Below are 13,625 nucleotides of genomic sequence, written 5' to 3'. Positions count from 1 at the left end.
TCTTTTCTAAACCTGTATATATCATATGTTTTATGTTCTGTTGGTTACAATTGTTTGGTTTGTTTAATGATAAAGCAGTTGGCATATTTTATGTACTGACCCCTAACCTTCAGCTTGTAGGTAATGACTTAAATTTGATAATGAGAAGCAATAATTGGCGTAGCGTAGGATGTGGTAGAAGAGTGGGTCAGTAATCAGGCTGCATTTCTCAAGTCATACGCGTGATTTTGCATATTTGGTTCGTCCAACTATATTTTAATTGGAAAACAAATCATTTAATAAAAGGTAATTTGATCAGGTGGAAGAAAATATAGCAGAAAACAAAGAAACCGGTGAGTTAGATCGCTTTCCATGATAACTAACTTCACATGCTTAGCTGACAGTTGTTCTTTCAAGAGTGGAGGGAACCATCAACAAAATCAGCCCTAGCCAAGTAGCCATGCCCATGAAGAGTGTCAAATTTGATGGGAGTTTTGAGAGACACAGATTCATCCATCCGAAACAAATCTGAATAAGAAGGTGGCCGAAATAGGAATATTGGAAAGAAAATACAAAATTCCTAGACTCAGTCCCCAAGCAACACGGTTTTTTGACCAAAAACGCCGTTTTGCTGCCTACCTTTTTTTTTTCTCGTTTTCTTTAGCTGGTCGTCGTGTTTTTAAGTTTCTAAATTAATAATCAAACGGGATTTGAATAGACTTTGAAAATTCGACACTGTTTTTCTTTATTGGGAAACAAATACACATTGAAAGCAATCGAGAAAAACAGTTATTGGTCACAAATTAAGAGTGGATCATCAACTATCCTTGTTTGATTCCCAAATCCCAATACCGGTGTTAGTACAATTAACTGACATCAGAATGACAAACTTTGCTTGTTAGTCCAGATTTTGACATCAAAATGATTCAAAACACTTTCCTTGACATTATTAACGAATTCTGTTCTAAATTATACATTTTGACACCTAATTTTAACTTAGTAATAGAAAAGGTATGAGAAGAAGATTAATATATGCAAGGAAAGAAATGGTATACGTAGCAATGGAATGAAAGCAAATCTAAGCTTTTTTGCTCTGTAAAAAAGAAAGAAAGAAAGAATTATTGTGTCTTATTATGTCAATTCTATCGTAATCGCACTCGTTATTATTCATTAAAAAAAAGGGGTATTGACTTTTGGCCTCCTACATGGTTTTATTATGATTCTAAGATGCCCCATTTGATCATCTGAATTAAAAAATAATAATAATTAAAGAATCGTAAAAAAACGGTAGGGTCGTGTTGTAACGAAGAAGTCAAAGAAAGAGCAAATTCCTGGCTACAACATATGTTGGTCACTTGATTTTTAATTGTTCATTCCTCAATGCCAAGTTTAAAACAAGAAATAATATACTCAGACAAACAAAAACAGAGAGGAGGAGGAGGAGGAGGAGGGGAGTTTTGTTTTGGAATTGGAAACTGAATCTATCTATTTTCGAGGCTGAAGAAAAATGAAGACCTCTTTAAGAAGATTGCGAGGATTGGCACATCACAAGCACGGTGGGGAAGCCAAGCAGCGGCCAGATGTTCTAGCTTTGCCTCAACTTGACGAGCTCGCTCAAGCTTCTCAGGTCTCTCTTCCCTTCTTTGCTTCTTACTATTTCCATGGTCACTGCGGTTTCTAGTTCCACTTCCTTTCCTAGATTTCATTCTTCAAATTTTCAGTTAGGGTTTTCTCTCTGATTAGGGAGGACTGAGGAGATCCTTTTATTAATTCAGAGGAATTTCTTTTTCTTTCTTTTTAGGAATGATTAATACAGTATCACTATCTATTCTCTCTCTCTTTTTTCTCTTTCCGCTGAAAATAATTGAAGTATACTGATTATATAAGTGGTTATCTATGGACTTGTATGATTTGCAGGATATGCAGGATATGAGAGATTGCTACGAAGGCTTACTTTATGCAGCTGCTGCAACTACGAATTGTGCTTACGGTATCTCATTGACATTTTTCTAGCGTTTTTCAAATTTTATTTCTTTTTCATTGAAATTACCTTTTTTTTTTCTGATTGAAGTTTGTGCTATGTTTAGAAACATGGATTTGAAAATTTGGGTGTGGATTTCATTTGCTATGTGAATTGTGAGAATGTGACATATTATATATAAATTAGTTAAGATTCGACATGGTTCTTATTTTAAAGCATATAAACATGAATTGCGAATTCTTAAATATTTATAGGTATTTCAAGTTCATTACTAAGGCACCAACAAATCTGAGAATTTAGGAAACAACCATGCGTGCTACACTTACATGCCATTATTACACAATTTACATTATTTTTTAATTCAAGTCCATTTTTTGAAATCCAAATTACCAAAGACAACCTGAAGCATGTTCTGGTTCTTCATCATTCATGTTATGCATTTAGAGGGTTTCTTGCTCTCCTTATATATATATATTTAAATTATTTCAAGCTCTTTTACAATGACATGTTTCGTTCTTTTCATGGTAATGAATACATTTGAGTTCATCTAGCATTATTATCATGTAAAGTTCTGAAATGCTTGTTTCTGCATGATGCAAATGCCATTGTTGAATCAAGTTTTCTTTTCAAGTTCAAGCCTTGGAGTGACATTATTATATACTCTGCAATGCCAATATTTAGATCTCTCATGTGGTCCTGCTATTGTCAGAATTCTCAGACTCATTGCGGGAAATGGGTACTTGTCTTCTTGCAAAAACTGCATTAAATGATGATGAAGAAAGTGGTAAGTAAATATGTTTTGTCATACCTTTGATCTCAATATTGCCAATTAATATGAACAAATAACAGATGACATTCAGTGTAAGACTTTACAATTGAACTCATTAACTTGCCAGTGAATTAGTTTTTCCTCCATAAACTACCAGTTTTGAAGTTCTTCTTGTGTTTTAGTTGAATACAGTACAAGTCTTAGCTTATTCACATATAGCATATCCGAATTTGGAATGCATCTTTTCGGTTGTTACCTTCAATCTCTCATGTTTTAGGAAGATGATTTTTTTCCTTCTCTAAATCTGATAGCATAGGACCTATTTTACCCACTTTGGCACATCCAGATAGTATGCATTATATTTCTTCTTGAACAGAATACATGGTCTGTTATATATAGCCGCAAACAATTTCAGAAATGGATGGCTGAAAATATGCTGCATTTGTTCCTGGGCAGGTAAAGTATTACTAATGCTAGGAAAAGTACAGTTCAAACTCCAGAAACTTCTTGACAGCTATGTGAGTCCTCTTTTCTTTTCTTCTTCTGTTTTCATTTTTTTTTTAAGTTATGATCTGAAATTTCTAATTAAATCTTACATCTTACTTCTTTCCTCTGCTACTGGATATTTATTTTGCATCCTTCAGCGGTCTCATATATCGCAGACAATCACAATCCCATCAGAGTCTCTTCTTAATGAACTTCGAACAGTTGAGGTTTGTTCTTAAGGAATTCATCGAATTATTGGCACATTTGTTTTGGTCTTTTGCTGCAAATTTTGCTATTTTAATCATCTGAAGCTCTGTCACTTCTGGTTTGGCTTTTGACTCTTGTCAACGTAGTGGTCAATTATTTGATCATAATAGTATTTGTTTTAAATGTCGTTTATTTTCTATTTTTTGGACATGTACATGTATCATCGTTTTCTTAGGTATTATATGAATATTATCAACAAAAGCTTAAATTTTTATTGGTGAATCACATTGTTTTAGTTACAAAAAAAAATTGCATTATGTACTATAGAGCCTGTTGCATTTTTAAATGATATAATATTGAATTCCCCCGTCTGTTGATGCAGGAGATGAAGAGGCAATGTGAAGAAAAAAGGTCCAAGTTTATTTATTTGTTTTTTTAACAAATAGACATGCACAAAGTTCATCTTCCAAAGATAATAGCTTCTGATCTTTGGTCTGTCTCCTACAGAAATGTGTACGAGCACATGGCAATGAGATACAAAGAAAAAGGAAGGTCAAAAGGTCGGAAAGGGGATAACTTTTCCATGCAGCAATTACAAGTAGCACATGATGAATATGATGATGAGGCGACTTTATTTGTTTTCCGATTGAAGTCTCTAAAGCAAGGACAATCAAGAAGCCTTCTTACACAAGCAGCACGACACCATGCTGCTCAGGTTTCTTTTCCTCCTGCTTTGTTGAACTTTCTAATTCTTTCTATTGTTGATTATTGATCTATTTCCTTTTGCTTGAAAGCAGCTGAACTTTTTTAGGAAGGCTCTTAAGTCTCTTGAAGAAATAGAGCCACACGTGCAGAAGGTCACTGAACAGCAGCACATTGATTATCGCTTCAGTGGACTTGAAGATGATGATAGGGACAATGGTGATGATAATGAAAATTATGAAAACGATGATGACGATTACTATAGTGATGATTATGATGACAAGGATGATGGTGAGCTGAGCTTTGACTATGGATTAGATGATCAAGATCAGAACATGGTTCCTACTTCACGGCACTCAATGGAGGTGATTATTTAACATGTTATTTGTGGATAAGAAAAGCTAACCAACTTCCCTGCTGAAGTGCAATTGTTATTTTTCTTTTGTGTTTTGTGTGTAGAATGGATTCCATTCTCCTGATTGTTATAAAGACTTCTCTATGGACCTCACACAGGAACAAGAAAATATGATTTAATTCTATTTGTGCCTCTAAATGAATTAATTGTAGAACTGATTCCATGTGAGTTCTGTTTGGGCAATAATTTTTCTTGTGATTTTGCAGTTGGATCAAGTAGGCCTTACATTTCCCCAAGTTGCAATCTTGGAGGCTTCGAAGGTAAAAAAGTCATGTTACCTACATATTGCAAATTTGATTATGTAAATGTGCATACAGAGCAATCAAGTAACCCCCTCCCGATAATTATTGATTCCATTTATTGCATTCCATATTATAGGTCTTTGATCTGTGTTGGAAAATGATATTGGTTTTTAAGCTATGTGATGTTTTTTTTTCTTGCCCCTTCCATCTTTAGGATTTTACCATCAAATCTTTTTGTTAAGCATCCTGCCTACAACTAATTGGCTGTAGATAGAGAGTTCCAACTTTAATACAACACCACAATAAACCCAATACTCAACTCATGTGAGATAACTCCACTTAAGAATCCCCTCAACGTAGAGCCTCCATAGGTGGGCAACCTCACTTGGGTAGGCAGGAAGAACAACATAATAGAACTTGGGCTTTATGTTAAAGCATCCAACCTAAAATCAATTGGCTAGACGGAGAGGCCCAACTTTAATATAAGACCAAAAGATGTAGGATAATACCACTTAACAAAACCATTCATCCTATTACATATCAGTTTTCACTGGACTTTAGCTGAAAATTTATGACATGCTTCCACATAAGCAACATTATAACCTCATTTGCATTTTATCTTGTTCCCCCCATTTGCAGCTGACATGTACTTTATTGCTAGTATATTTACTGCTCCTTTTGTTACAGGAAAATCTAGAAAGAAGCAATCGTCATTCTTTTTCATTTAGAGGGGAAATAAGGAATAGCAGCCAATCAGCCCCACTTTTTGCTGAGAATAAATCTGAGTCTTCTGAGAAAATTCAACCATTACCGTCACGAAAATCCAGCTCATATGTATTACCTACACCAGTTGCTACAAAAGGTTCTATTGGATTGGGTAAACCTGCTCCTCAATCTTACGAGACAATTTGGCATTCATCTCCACTTGAACTTCATAAATATCAGAGGCTTTTGAGAGATGAAAAAATTTCTGGATCTGCTGTTATAAATGCTCAGGCAGTACTGAGAGAGAGCAATAAGCCTGCTTCATCAACTCAACTACCCCCTCCTTTGGCTGATAAGGTTTTACTTTCACGAGTTAGTCCAGCTGCTGCTTCTGATTCCAAGAAAATTAAAAGACAAGCCTTTTCTGGTCCATTGACAAGTAAACAGTGGCCTAGCAAACCAGTTTCGGTTGAACATCCCCAATTGTTCTCTGGGCCAATTTTGAGAAATCCAATGTCTCAACTGCAAGCAGCATCTCCAAAAGTATCACCAAATGCTTCCCCTCCATTTGTTTCCTCTCCTAAAATTAGTGAGCTTCATGAACTTCCTAGACCCCCAGCCACTTCAGCCTCCAAGTCTTCAAGTCCTTTAGGTTTGGTTGGTTATTCAGGCCCCTTGATGCCTAGAGGGCAAGTGCTCTCTGCTACAAATAAATCAGCAGTGTCGAGAGCTGCCTCTCCACTGCCACAACCTCCAGATGTTGTGACTCGCAGTTTCTCCATACCCTCAAGAGACCGTAGAGTGATGTCATTACCTGTGTTCAAGCCTCTGGAAACTGCTATCGTTTCAGGGATGTCTCAAGATGTTGCCTCACCTCCTTTGACACCAATATCTTTAGCTCAAATCCAGCCATCATCAACTAGTTCGAAGTCTGTTAATAGGTAATCAAAACACAATCCTTTTGTTTCCTTTTATCCATTTAGAAGAACTTGTACAGAAATGATTGAAGTTCCAGTGAGTGGATTGGTACTATCCAGGGAAACAATTGATGAGATGACTTTACCAGTTCATCTATCCTTGAGCAATTTTCATTCTCAATATATACTTTTTATAACTTTTCAAATACTAGATAAAAAGTTAAAACTGAATATGCCTCAAAATATTAAAACTTGAGCCATTTTTTCACTATGAAAATTGTGAATAAAGAGAGTGCATCCCAATATTCTACTGTGCTGGGAGTGGGTCGGTCTGATAGTTTGTTCATGACACCTATGCAGCTAATAACATATTTCTGTAGTGTATATTTAGAAGTCGAATATATGCTTTAAATTCTGTAAATTCGCAATGAACTTTGGTGTCTTGCCTGTCCAGCCCTCATCTGCACTGATGTTGAATTTTCCAAGTTTATTGAGATGCATAGATCTTTGATGTTTAGAAGGAGTTTTGGAATTTTCATGTCATGCAGACATCTTTATTTTGTTGTTTCCAGTAATTTTTTTTTAACTAGCAGCAGCTTTAGAGACTTTTGATGGTCTTCTTTGGTATTATCCCTGGCATGCATGGTCTATGGTTCAATAGCATGAACAATTGTATATCATACATTCTGGTGAACCTTCTATTTATTTTCTTTTTTCTCTATTTCTGACTGTTGGCCTGTGATTGATGCAGGAACTGATTGTTTATATCTAATTCTAGTACTGATTTCATTCCTAACCCATGGGGGCTACGATCGTCTTTATCGTGACATACTGGTGCAGATATGTGCGTATATTACTGTTTGTTTTTTCTTTCTATATCATTGTTACATCTTTAGCCACTTGTCTATATTTTGATGAACCTTGGCATGAATCAGTCAAATACTTGCCATGCGTTCCATCGTTTTTGAGGAATTTTGTATTTTAGCCAAGGTATTAGTAGACAATTCAATTCTTTTACCCTATGCAAATTACCTAGTAATATTTGGCAGTATAGGCAGATTTTTTTGTCTTATGGTTTCGTTTTTTCGTAAGTATATGAGTACATTACTTGGAAGTTTTATTGTTCTTGAAATACCCATGTTTGAAGAATGCAACAAACATGGGTATTACAAACATGGGTATTGAGTTGTAACTTTTGAGAAAGTGAACATGCTAATATCTAGGGCTCATGGCCGAGTCTGAGTTCCATAGAGTATGAGTCACATTCCTGTGTCTAGGCCTGGACCCTCCAAATCCATAACCCAACCACGAAAGATAGGGTCAGCATTTCCTGTAATCTAAAATAAGTTTAATGTGCTGCTCATGCATTATGAATATGGTTGAGACGGGTTTTATGGTGTATCAAATTAACAAAGGTAAGTTTTGTCAATGGGGATTTTACCTAAATGGACAATCATTTATAATGCAATGGGAAAAACAGGAACGGTCTTTCACAGACGTGTGCTGTATTTTTTCTGCCAACTTGAAAACTTTGAGTGGAAGGTGGAAAACTGTGTTTCTTGTCTTTTGGTTAATGATTAACTACGGACAAATCTGGTTGGCTTTGAAGATATGATTCTTAAAATCCATACCTAAAACCCTTAAAAAGTAAAAGTTGCTGCACAGTCTCAGTGACAGGTTTTGCCACTTAGCAATCAAATCTTCTATAGAACTTGGAGATGAATTCAAGACATAACCTCTACTCTACTCGCATACAGATCTTGTACCCTATCTATTACCTGAAGGCTCCTTTAGACAAAAGCTTAACTGAAGCCCCAAATCCCAAGTCATCTTTAAATTCCTTTCGCCTGCCTCTCGCTTATTTCGGTTTTTCACGGTGCCATCGGATATTTAGGTCTTCGCATGTTCATGTTCAAATCTGCAAAATATTGAAAGCAAAGCCAGAGAAAAACTTGATATGCAAACCTTATTCCATGAAACAAGAGCAAAATTTGGAAGGCAACTATATTGGCAAAGCAAATACCATTGTTCTGTTATTGAGTAAAAACCAAAGCGTTAGACAAAATTTTTGAAGCTTAGCTTATGCTTGAGCATATATACAAGTTGCTTGAACCGTTTACTGCTTAAATCAACTCTATTACTTTGAATCCGAAGATAAAAGGGGAGAGAAGTAAACCAAGTCATGACCTTGAGTTCGGTGCCAACATCGAATTTTGAGCCCCATAATATGCTTTAGACGACTTCACCGCATCGAGACGAGCCACAAGCCGAACATCCTCTGTCCCGGCCTCCGCTTTACCATGGTTCAGAATACCCTATCTGTTGGTACAACTTTGAATATGATGGGAACCAGAAACTTGAAATGCTAAATTACATTTACTGTAAAGGAACATACGAATTATTATACAACAGTCAAGTACATCTTTAACCATCAGGAGAATCGGTAGCCTTCACAAATCGACCTTTCACTCGCGTCCTACTATCTGCTTTTGCCTTCCTCGATTCATACCGTATGTGTTTATCATACCTGTTCATGGCACACCTCCAATTTCAATAATAGAAGGCATTTTGATAAAACCAATTTATTAGGTAGATGATAACATGAAAAGAACCAAACGAAAAAAAGAAAAAACAACCTTCGTGTTTTCTTCTTCTCTTTGTACCGTTGCATGGCATTGCCTCTGTTGTGGGCCAGCAACTCAAGATCAGCCTTGCTAGCTGCAGCTAGCCTTCCTTGGTCGCTCCCCACAAGGAAAGCTTGTTCCATGAACACAAGATCACTGCAACTGCTGGAGCCACGGGTTCCTCCAAAAGCTGAACTTGTTGACGGCCTTGCCATCGGTAGGTTGTTGCTCTCGGATGTGGCAGCCCCCTGACTTGTACCTGGATTACTTGAGTTCATCTGCATTTTCAAATACAAAAGTGATTGTTGAGTCGTGTGTCAGAATAAAACTAAACACAGCATGGTGCAGATAGGCCCATCAAACAGTAGACTTAATCAATTAATTGGAGTTTATTAAGTATCTGAAACCCTAAAACAAGAAAAGAGTATTAATCTTTCCCTTGTTAGGAACTGCTCTTCCTTAATCATGGGAAATAAAGAAAAAGCAAGCTACATGTGCTAGATAACAATTTAAAAAACGTGGGTATATAACATATACGCGGGCAAGTAAAAAAAGTGTCTAATGCTAACCACCAGTGCGTCCTGTCAGATTAAAATATAATCATGCTGCTACTACAACAGTTATTACACTTTTCTTCACCATATATTATATTACATAGTACAAAAAGTAGTATCTGAAGCATGAAATTTATAAGAAGAGAGAAGAGAGTGAAATGGTGAGGATTGAGTGACGTACATTGATTGAATCCATATAATCTTGTGGATGGTAGTTAAAGTGGCACGTATCTCCCAGTAATTTTGCACTCAAAGTCTCTCTCACAAGTTGATTGAAATTCTTAATCATGAAAACACCATCACTTCCCTCATTCCCAACTTCTTCAAATTGGGCTTCGCCTAACTTAAAATCCCATATCTGTAACAGTTTATAATCGATTTGCCCTTGTTACCATTTAAGCTATACTCTGCTCTGATTAAGAAAAAAAAAAACTCAAAAGAATATTCCTAGTACCTGAGGAGTTTGACCATTTAGATTATCATTCCACAACACCTCTCCTCCATCGACAATGCGATTGCTCTCAGGCGTTTGCCTTTGCTCTTGCGGCTGCATATCTTGTTGTTGAGCCAAGAAGTTGGCGTTTGGTTCCGCGTTCTGCACTAGATCATTCTCCCCACCTCCTCCTCCTCCATCGTCATAGTCGTCGACAACGTCGCCCATCCAATTTCGTTTCATTAATTCCGCAAGCTGGTTATAGAGAACCTGCTTGTACTTTCCTCCACTCCCGTGATTCTGCTTCTTCAACGTCTTCCCGTTGCATAAACTGTCGTAAGGTTCCATTAAGTCTTGGACGCTCATACCGTAGAAGCATGGTTCGGCGATGGGCATCATCAAGTGTTGGTGACAGCTGTTCCAGCTCTGATCCGACGGTTTGGTGTCATGGAGATGGAAGCCGAAAGCCGCAGCCAGATCCAGAGCGGAGGGACAACCAGAAAAACCTTCGACAGGGGTGCGATCGTGAGCGGCGGAGACAGAGCAAGTACCGTGGGTGTCCCAATCACAGTCTTGACAAAGCATCAAATTATGAGTAGCACGCCGAACGGAAACCGGTTGGGCGCTGCAGTTATGGCAGATCTGAGAGCGAAGGTGCTTGCGGGAGAGGAGGTTGGCAGAATGGACGTGGTGGTCGCACAACAAACAGAGCTTGGCGGAGTCAGCTCGGCAGTAGAGAAGGGCAATTCGGTGATTGCAGAAGTCGCAGGGCACCGTTTCGTTTGGGGTAACCATAGTTTTGGGTTAGTAAAATAATGAAGGAATGTAGCGTGAGAGAGAGTTGCAGATGATAACTGATAAATACGAGAGGGAGGGAGGGGACATCATCATAATAATAACTGAACTTTTAGATGAATAATTAATTCCTATTTTTGGGAGGAATAATCAATTCAGCACATGTCTCTCTCAACAACGTATGGGAGAAGAAGTTGCTTCCAGTTTTTGCTGCGACTGACTCAGTACCGTCTTCAATTATTATTAGGTAAGTCACTGCATGTCCTCCACCAATCAAAATTAAATTTTACGAATTTATAAATTAAAATTTAAATAATTTTTTATTTTGATAGTAAGCATTAAATTAATTTAAATTTAAAGTGTATATTTTTATTTGTCAATAAATACTTGTTATACTGATTGTCGAATTATTAATAGTCTAATAATAACTTTTTTTAATTAAACAATCAAAACTAAAATATTCTCATAATTTAGTCACTACTTACTGTTAATTATTATGAATTAAATAATTATGTGTATATAAAGGGCAAAGAAATCAAAGAAAAGCAGCAAAAGATTGGAAGAGGGTACTTTGTAATTACTTTAGTTGTAAAGATGGTGGTGATGCTAGTTAAGCATTTTGCTTAAGGCTTGGCTTACTAATGCTATTCTGACTCTTACTCCCTTTAATTCGTTTTAATTAATTTTATTTCACTTCTACTTTCCCTCTTACCCTTTTAATACACACATTTTACTTTTATTTTCTTATTTTAATTTTTACTTAACATTTAAAATATAGATTTTTATATAATGTTTTTTTGTCAAATTTACATAATTTATCATTCATTCACTCGGATGATATGTTGCTTGATTCTTAATTAATTATTAGAAAATTTTCTATCATCTTAAATGCTTAATTATTAAATTTTAATTTTTACTTAGATTTTTCATGGAATAGGTTAAAGAATGAGAGTAAATGAGTTTTTTTTAGATGAATGCTGAAATTTATTAATCCAAGAATACAATTAAATTGCTACAAAAGAACAAAAAAATATTGTATAGTAACTTTAAGCTATACAAACAAATTAACCAATGATACCTCAAGAAGCACAAAGTGAAGCATTAACAGGACTAGTTCTATTGATTGATCTTTCTCCTAAGCGAGCCTGCACAATCTCTTTAATCTGCACCAAGACAACATCTTCAGTTAAGAAAGATACACCAAAATACCTCTTATTCATCTGTCTCCATATCACATACAAATATGCACTCCAAGCTACCTCTTGTTCCTTTGTCTCCATATCACATACAAATATGCACTCCAAGCAAGCTTCAGTATAGCAACAAGCAATGATTTTCCTTTAAGTTTCAATATCGCCCAAGCTAACTCTTGCCTCCAAGTTTCCACAGCCCTATAATTGGAGCAAAGGCGCAAAACTGACTTGCACACATTCCTAAAAAAATTGCACTTAAAGAAAATGTGATCACGTCTCTCTACAGCATCCATACAGAAAAAGCAACAAGTATCAATTGAAATCCCAAAAGCAAGCAAACGATTCTGTGTTGGGAGTCTAATAAGAATGACTATTCAAGTAATAAGAGAATGCTTGGGAATATGTAAAGGGAACCATAACAAATGGTGTCATTCCACCTTCATACCACGAGTTCTAATTGCCTCCCACAATCAAGAAGTACTCACTTTAGCATTAGCAAACTATTGAGAAGTGACAGCAACCAAAGACTTCAACTTAAGCATCCTTCATCAATTCCAGCTACTTATTGAAGTAGGAGCCACATCTAAAAAACTCCTACCTTTTAATACATATTCACTAACCCAAGCAATCCAAAGAAACCCTTATCATACAACAAGGCACGGATACATTGCAAAATACAAGCTTGAATCCATTCTACCATATTTTTTAGTCCTAATCCCCCTTTAGATTTAGGCAAACAAATTGCCTTCTAATAAACACGAGCCCTTCGACCCGAGCTAACCTTCTCTTTTCCAAAAGAAGCTAAGACAACATCGATAAACCTTTTTAAGAACGCTTTTAGGCATTAGAAATTGACGACTCCAATAGGCTTGAACACTAAAGATCACAGCCTTAATGAGTTGTAATCTACCAACATAACTCAAATTCTTAGTAGACCACCATTGAATCCTGTCCAGAATCCTATTGGTTAAAGCAACATAGTTAGACCGAGACAACTTTCGAGAAACAAAAGGAACACCAAGGTATCTCACTAGTAGCCTACCAACTTTACACCCTGTGCAAGTAGTCATGAGAGCCAACTCCTCTTGAGGCACCCTAGCAACAAATAATTCACTTTTGGAGGCATTGAGATGCAACCCAAAAAGTAAGTAAAACTATTGAAGAACACAATAAACACCCGCCACCAAATAAGTAGTACCCTTAGAAAAAAATAAGAAGATCATCGACAAACATTAGATGAGTCAACTGCACTTGAAGACACTTAAGATGATACTTGAAGAGAGCATTTATGGTAGCAACATCTAATAACTTGGATAACACATCCATTGCAAGCACAAAAAGGTAAGGAGAGAGAGGATCTCCCTGCTTAATACCTTTCCTCCCTCGAAAGAACCCCTCAAGGCTTCTATTAAGGGAGACAGAATCGAGGAGTAGTTAAACAAACTTCAATCCACTTCAAAAACTTTTCAGGGAACTCTTGAGCTCTAAGTACTGAAAGTAAAAAGCCCTAGTGCAAAGAATCAAACGCCTTTTGAAGATCAACCTTCAAGGCACATCTAGGAGAAATATGTCTTCTATCATACCCTCGCATTAGCTCATGAGCCAACATGGTGTTATCAGTGA

At 36.5% G+C, this 13,625-nt stretch overlaps 2 protein-coding genes across 7 annotated transcripts; one reads left to right on the top strand and one right to left on the bottom strand.

Moving 5' to 3' along the window:
• Positions 1–941: 941 nt before the first annotated feature.
• LOC108486317 (uncharacterized protein At2g33490) lies at positions 942–7,431 on the top strand. Of its 2 annotated transcripts, none has more exons than XM_017790310.2 (11): positions 942–1,606; positions 1,897–1,969; positions 2,679–2,744; positions 3,186–3,247; positions 3,374–3,442; positions 3,805–3,833; positions 3,930–4,137; positions 4,220–4,489; positions 4,746–4,799; positions 5,469–6,427; positions 7,155–7,431. In XM_017790310.2, the coding sequence occupies exons 1-11, from the start codon at positions 1,487–1,489 to the stop codon at positions 7,159–7,161; spliced, it is 1,917 nt and encodes a 638-aa protein (XP_017645799.1). In that variant the 5' UTR covers positions 942–1,486; the 3' UTR covers positions 7,162–7,431. The 2 variants fall into 2 exon arrangements, with proteins under 2 accessions (XP_017645799.1, XP_017645798.1); XM_017790309.2 differs by having other exon boundaries at positions 944–1,606; positions 2,670–2,744.
• A 587-nt stretch (positions 7,432–8,018) lies between these two features.
• Positions 8,019–11,068, bottom strand: LOC108486318 (zinc finger protein CONSTANS-LIKE 14-like). Of its 5 annotated transcripts, XR_008279933.1 has the most exons (6): positions 10,036–11,066; positions 9,763–9,939; positions 9,040–9,305; positions 8,799–8,930; positions 8,591–8,722; positions 8,019–8,321 (listed from the first exon to the last, which is right to left on the bottom strand). XR_008279933.1 is itself a non-coding variant. In XM_017790312.2 (5 exons), the coding sequence occupies exons 1-4, from the start codon at positions 10,807–10,809 to the stop codon at positions 8,828–8,830; spliced, it is 1,320 nt and encodes a 439-aa protein (XP_017645801.1). In that variant the 5' UTR covers positions 10,810–11,066; the 3' UTR covers positions 8,019–8,722; positions 8,799–8,827. The 5 variants fall into 5 exon arrangements, 2 of the variants coding, with proteins under 2 accessions (XP_017645801.1, XP_052881461.1); XR_001871463.2 differs by having other exon boundaries at positions 8,591–8,930; positions 10,036–11,065; XM_017790312.2 differs by having other exon boundaries at positions 8,019–8,722.
• Between the last annotated feature and the right edge of the window lie 2,557 nt (positions 11,069–13,625).

Source organism: Gossypium arboreum, chromosome 3, assembly GCF_025698485.1.
Source record: "Gossypium arboreum isolate Shixiya-1 chromosome 3, ASM2569848v2, whole genome shotgun sequence".
NCBI classification, from domain to species: domain Eukaryota; kingdom Viridiplantae; phylum Streptophyta; class Magnoliopsida; order Malvales; family Malvaceae; genus Gossypium; species Gossypium arboreum.
This window is presented reverse-complemented; position numbering and strand designations above follow the sequence as displayed.

Coding starts and splice junctions, on each gene's coding strand:
- LOC108486317 (XM_017790309.2), top strand. CDS start 1,487: ATGAAGACCTCTTTAAGAAGATTGCGAGGATTGGCACATCACAAGCAC. Junction 3,248..3,373: donor AGAAACTTCTTGACAGCTAT/GTGAGTCCTCTT, acceptor TGCATCCTTCAG/CGGTCTCATATATCGCAGAC. Junction 4,138..4,219: donor CACGACACCATGCTGCTCAG/GTTTCTTTTCCT, acceptor GCTTGAAAGCAG/CTGAACTTTTTTAGGAAGGC.
- LOC108486318 (XM_017790312.2), bottom strand. CDS start 10,809: ATGGTTACCCCAAACGAAACGGTGCCCTGCGACTTCTGCAATCACCGA. Junction 9,940..10,035: donor TAAATGGTCAAACTCCTCAG/GTACTAGGAATA, acceptor AAACTGTTACAG/ATATGGGATTTTAAGTTAGG. Junction 9,306..9,762: donor ATTATATGGATTCAATCAAT/GTACGTCACTCA, acceptor TTGAAAATGCAG/ATGAACTCAAGTAATCCAGG.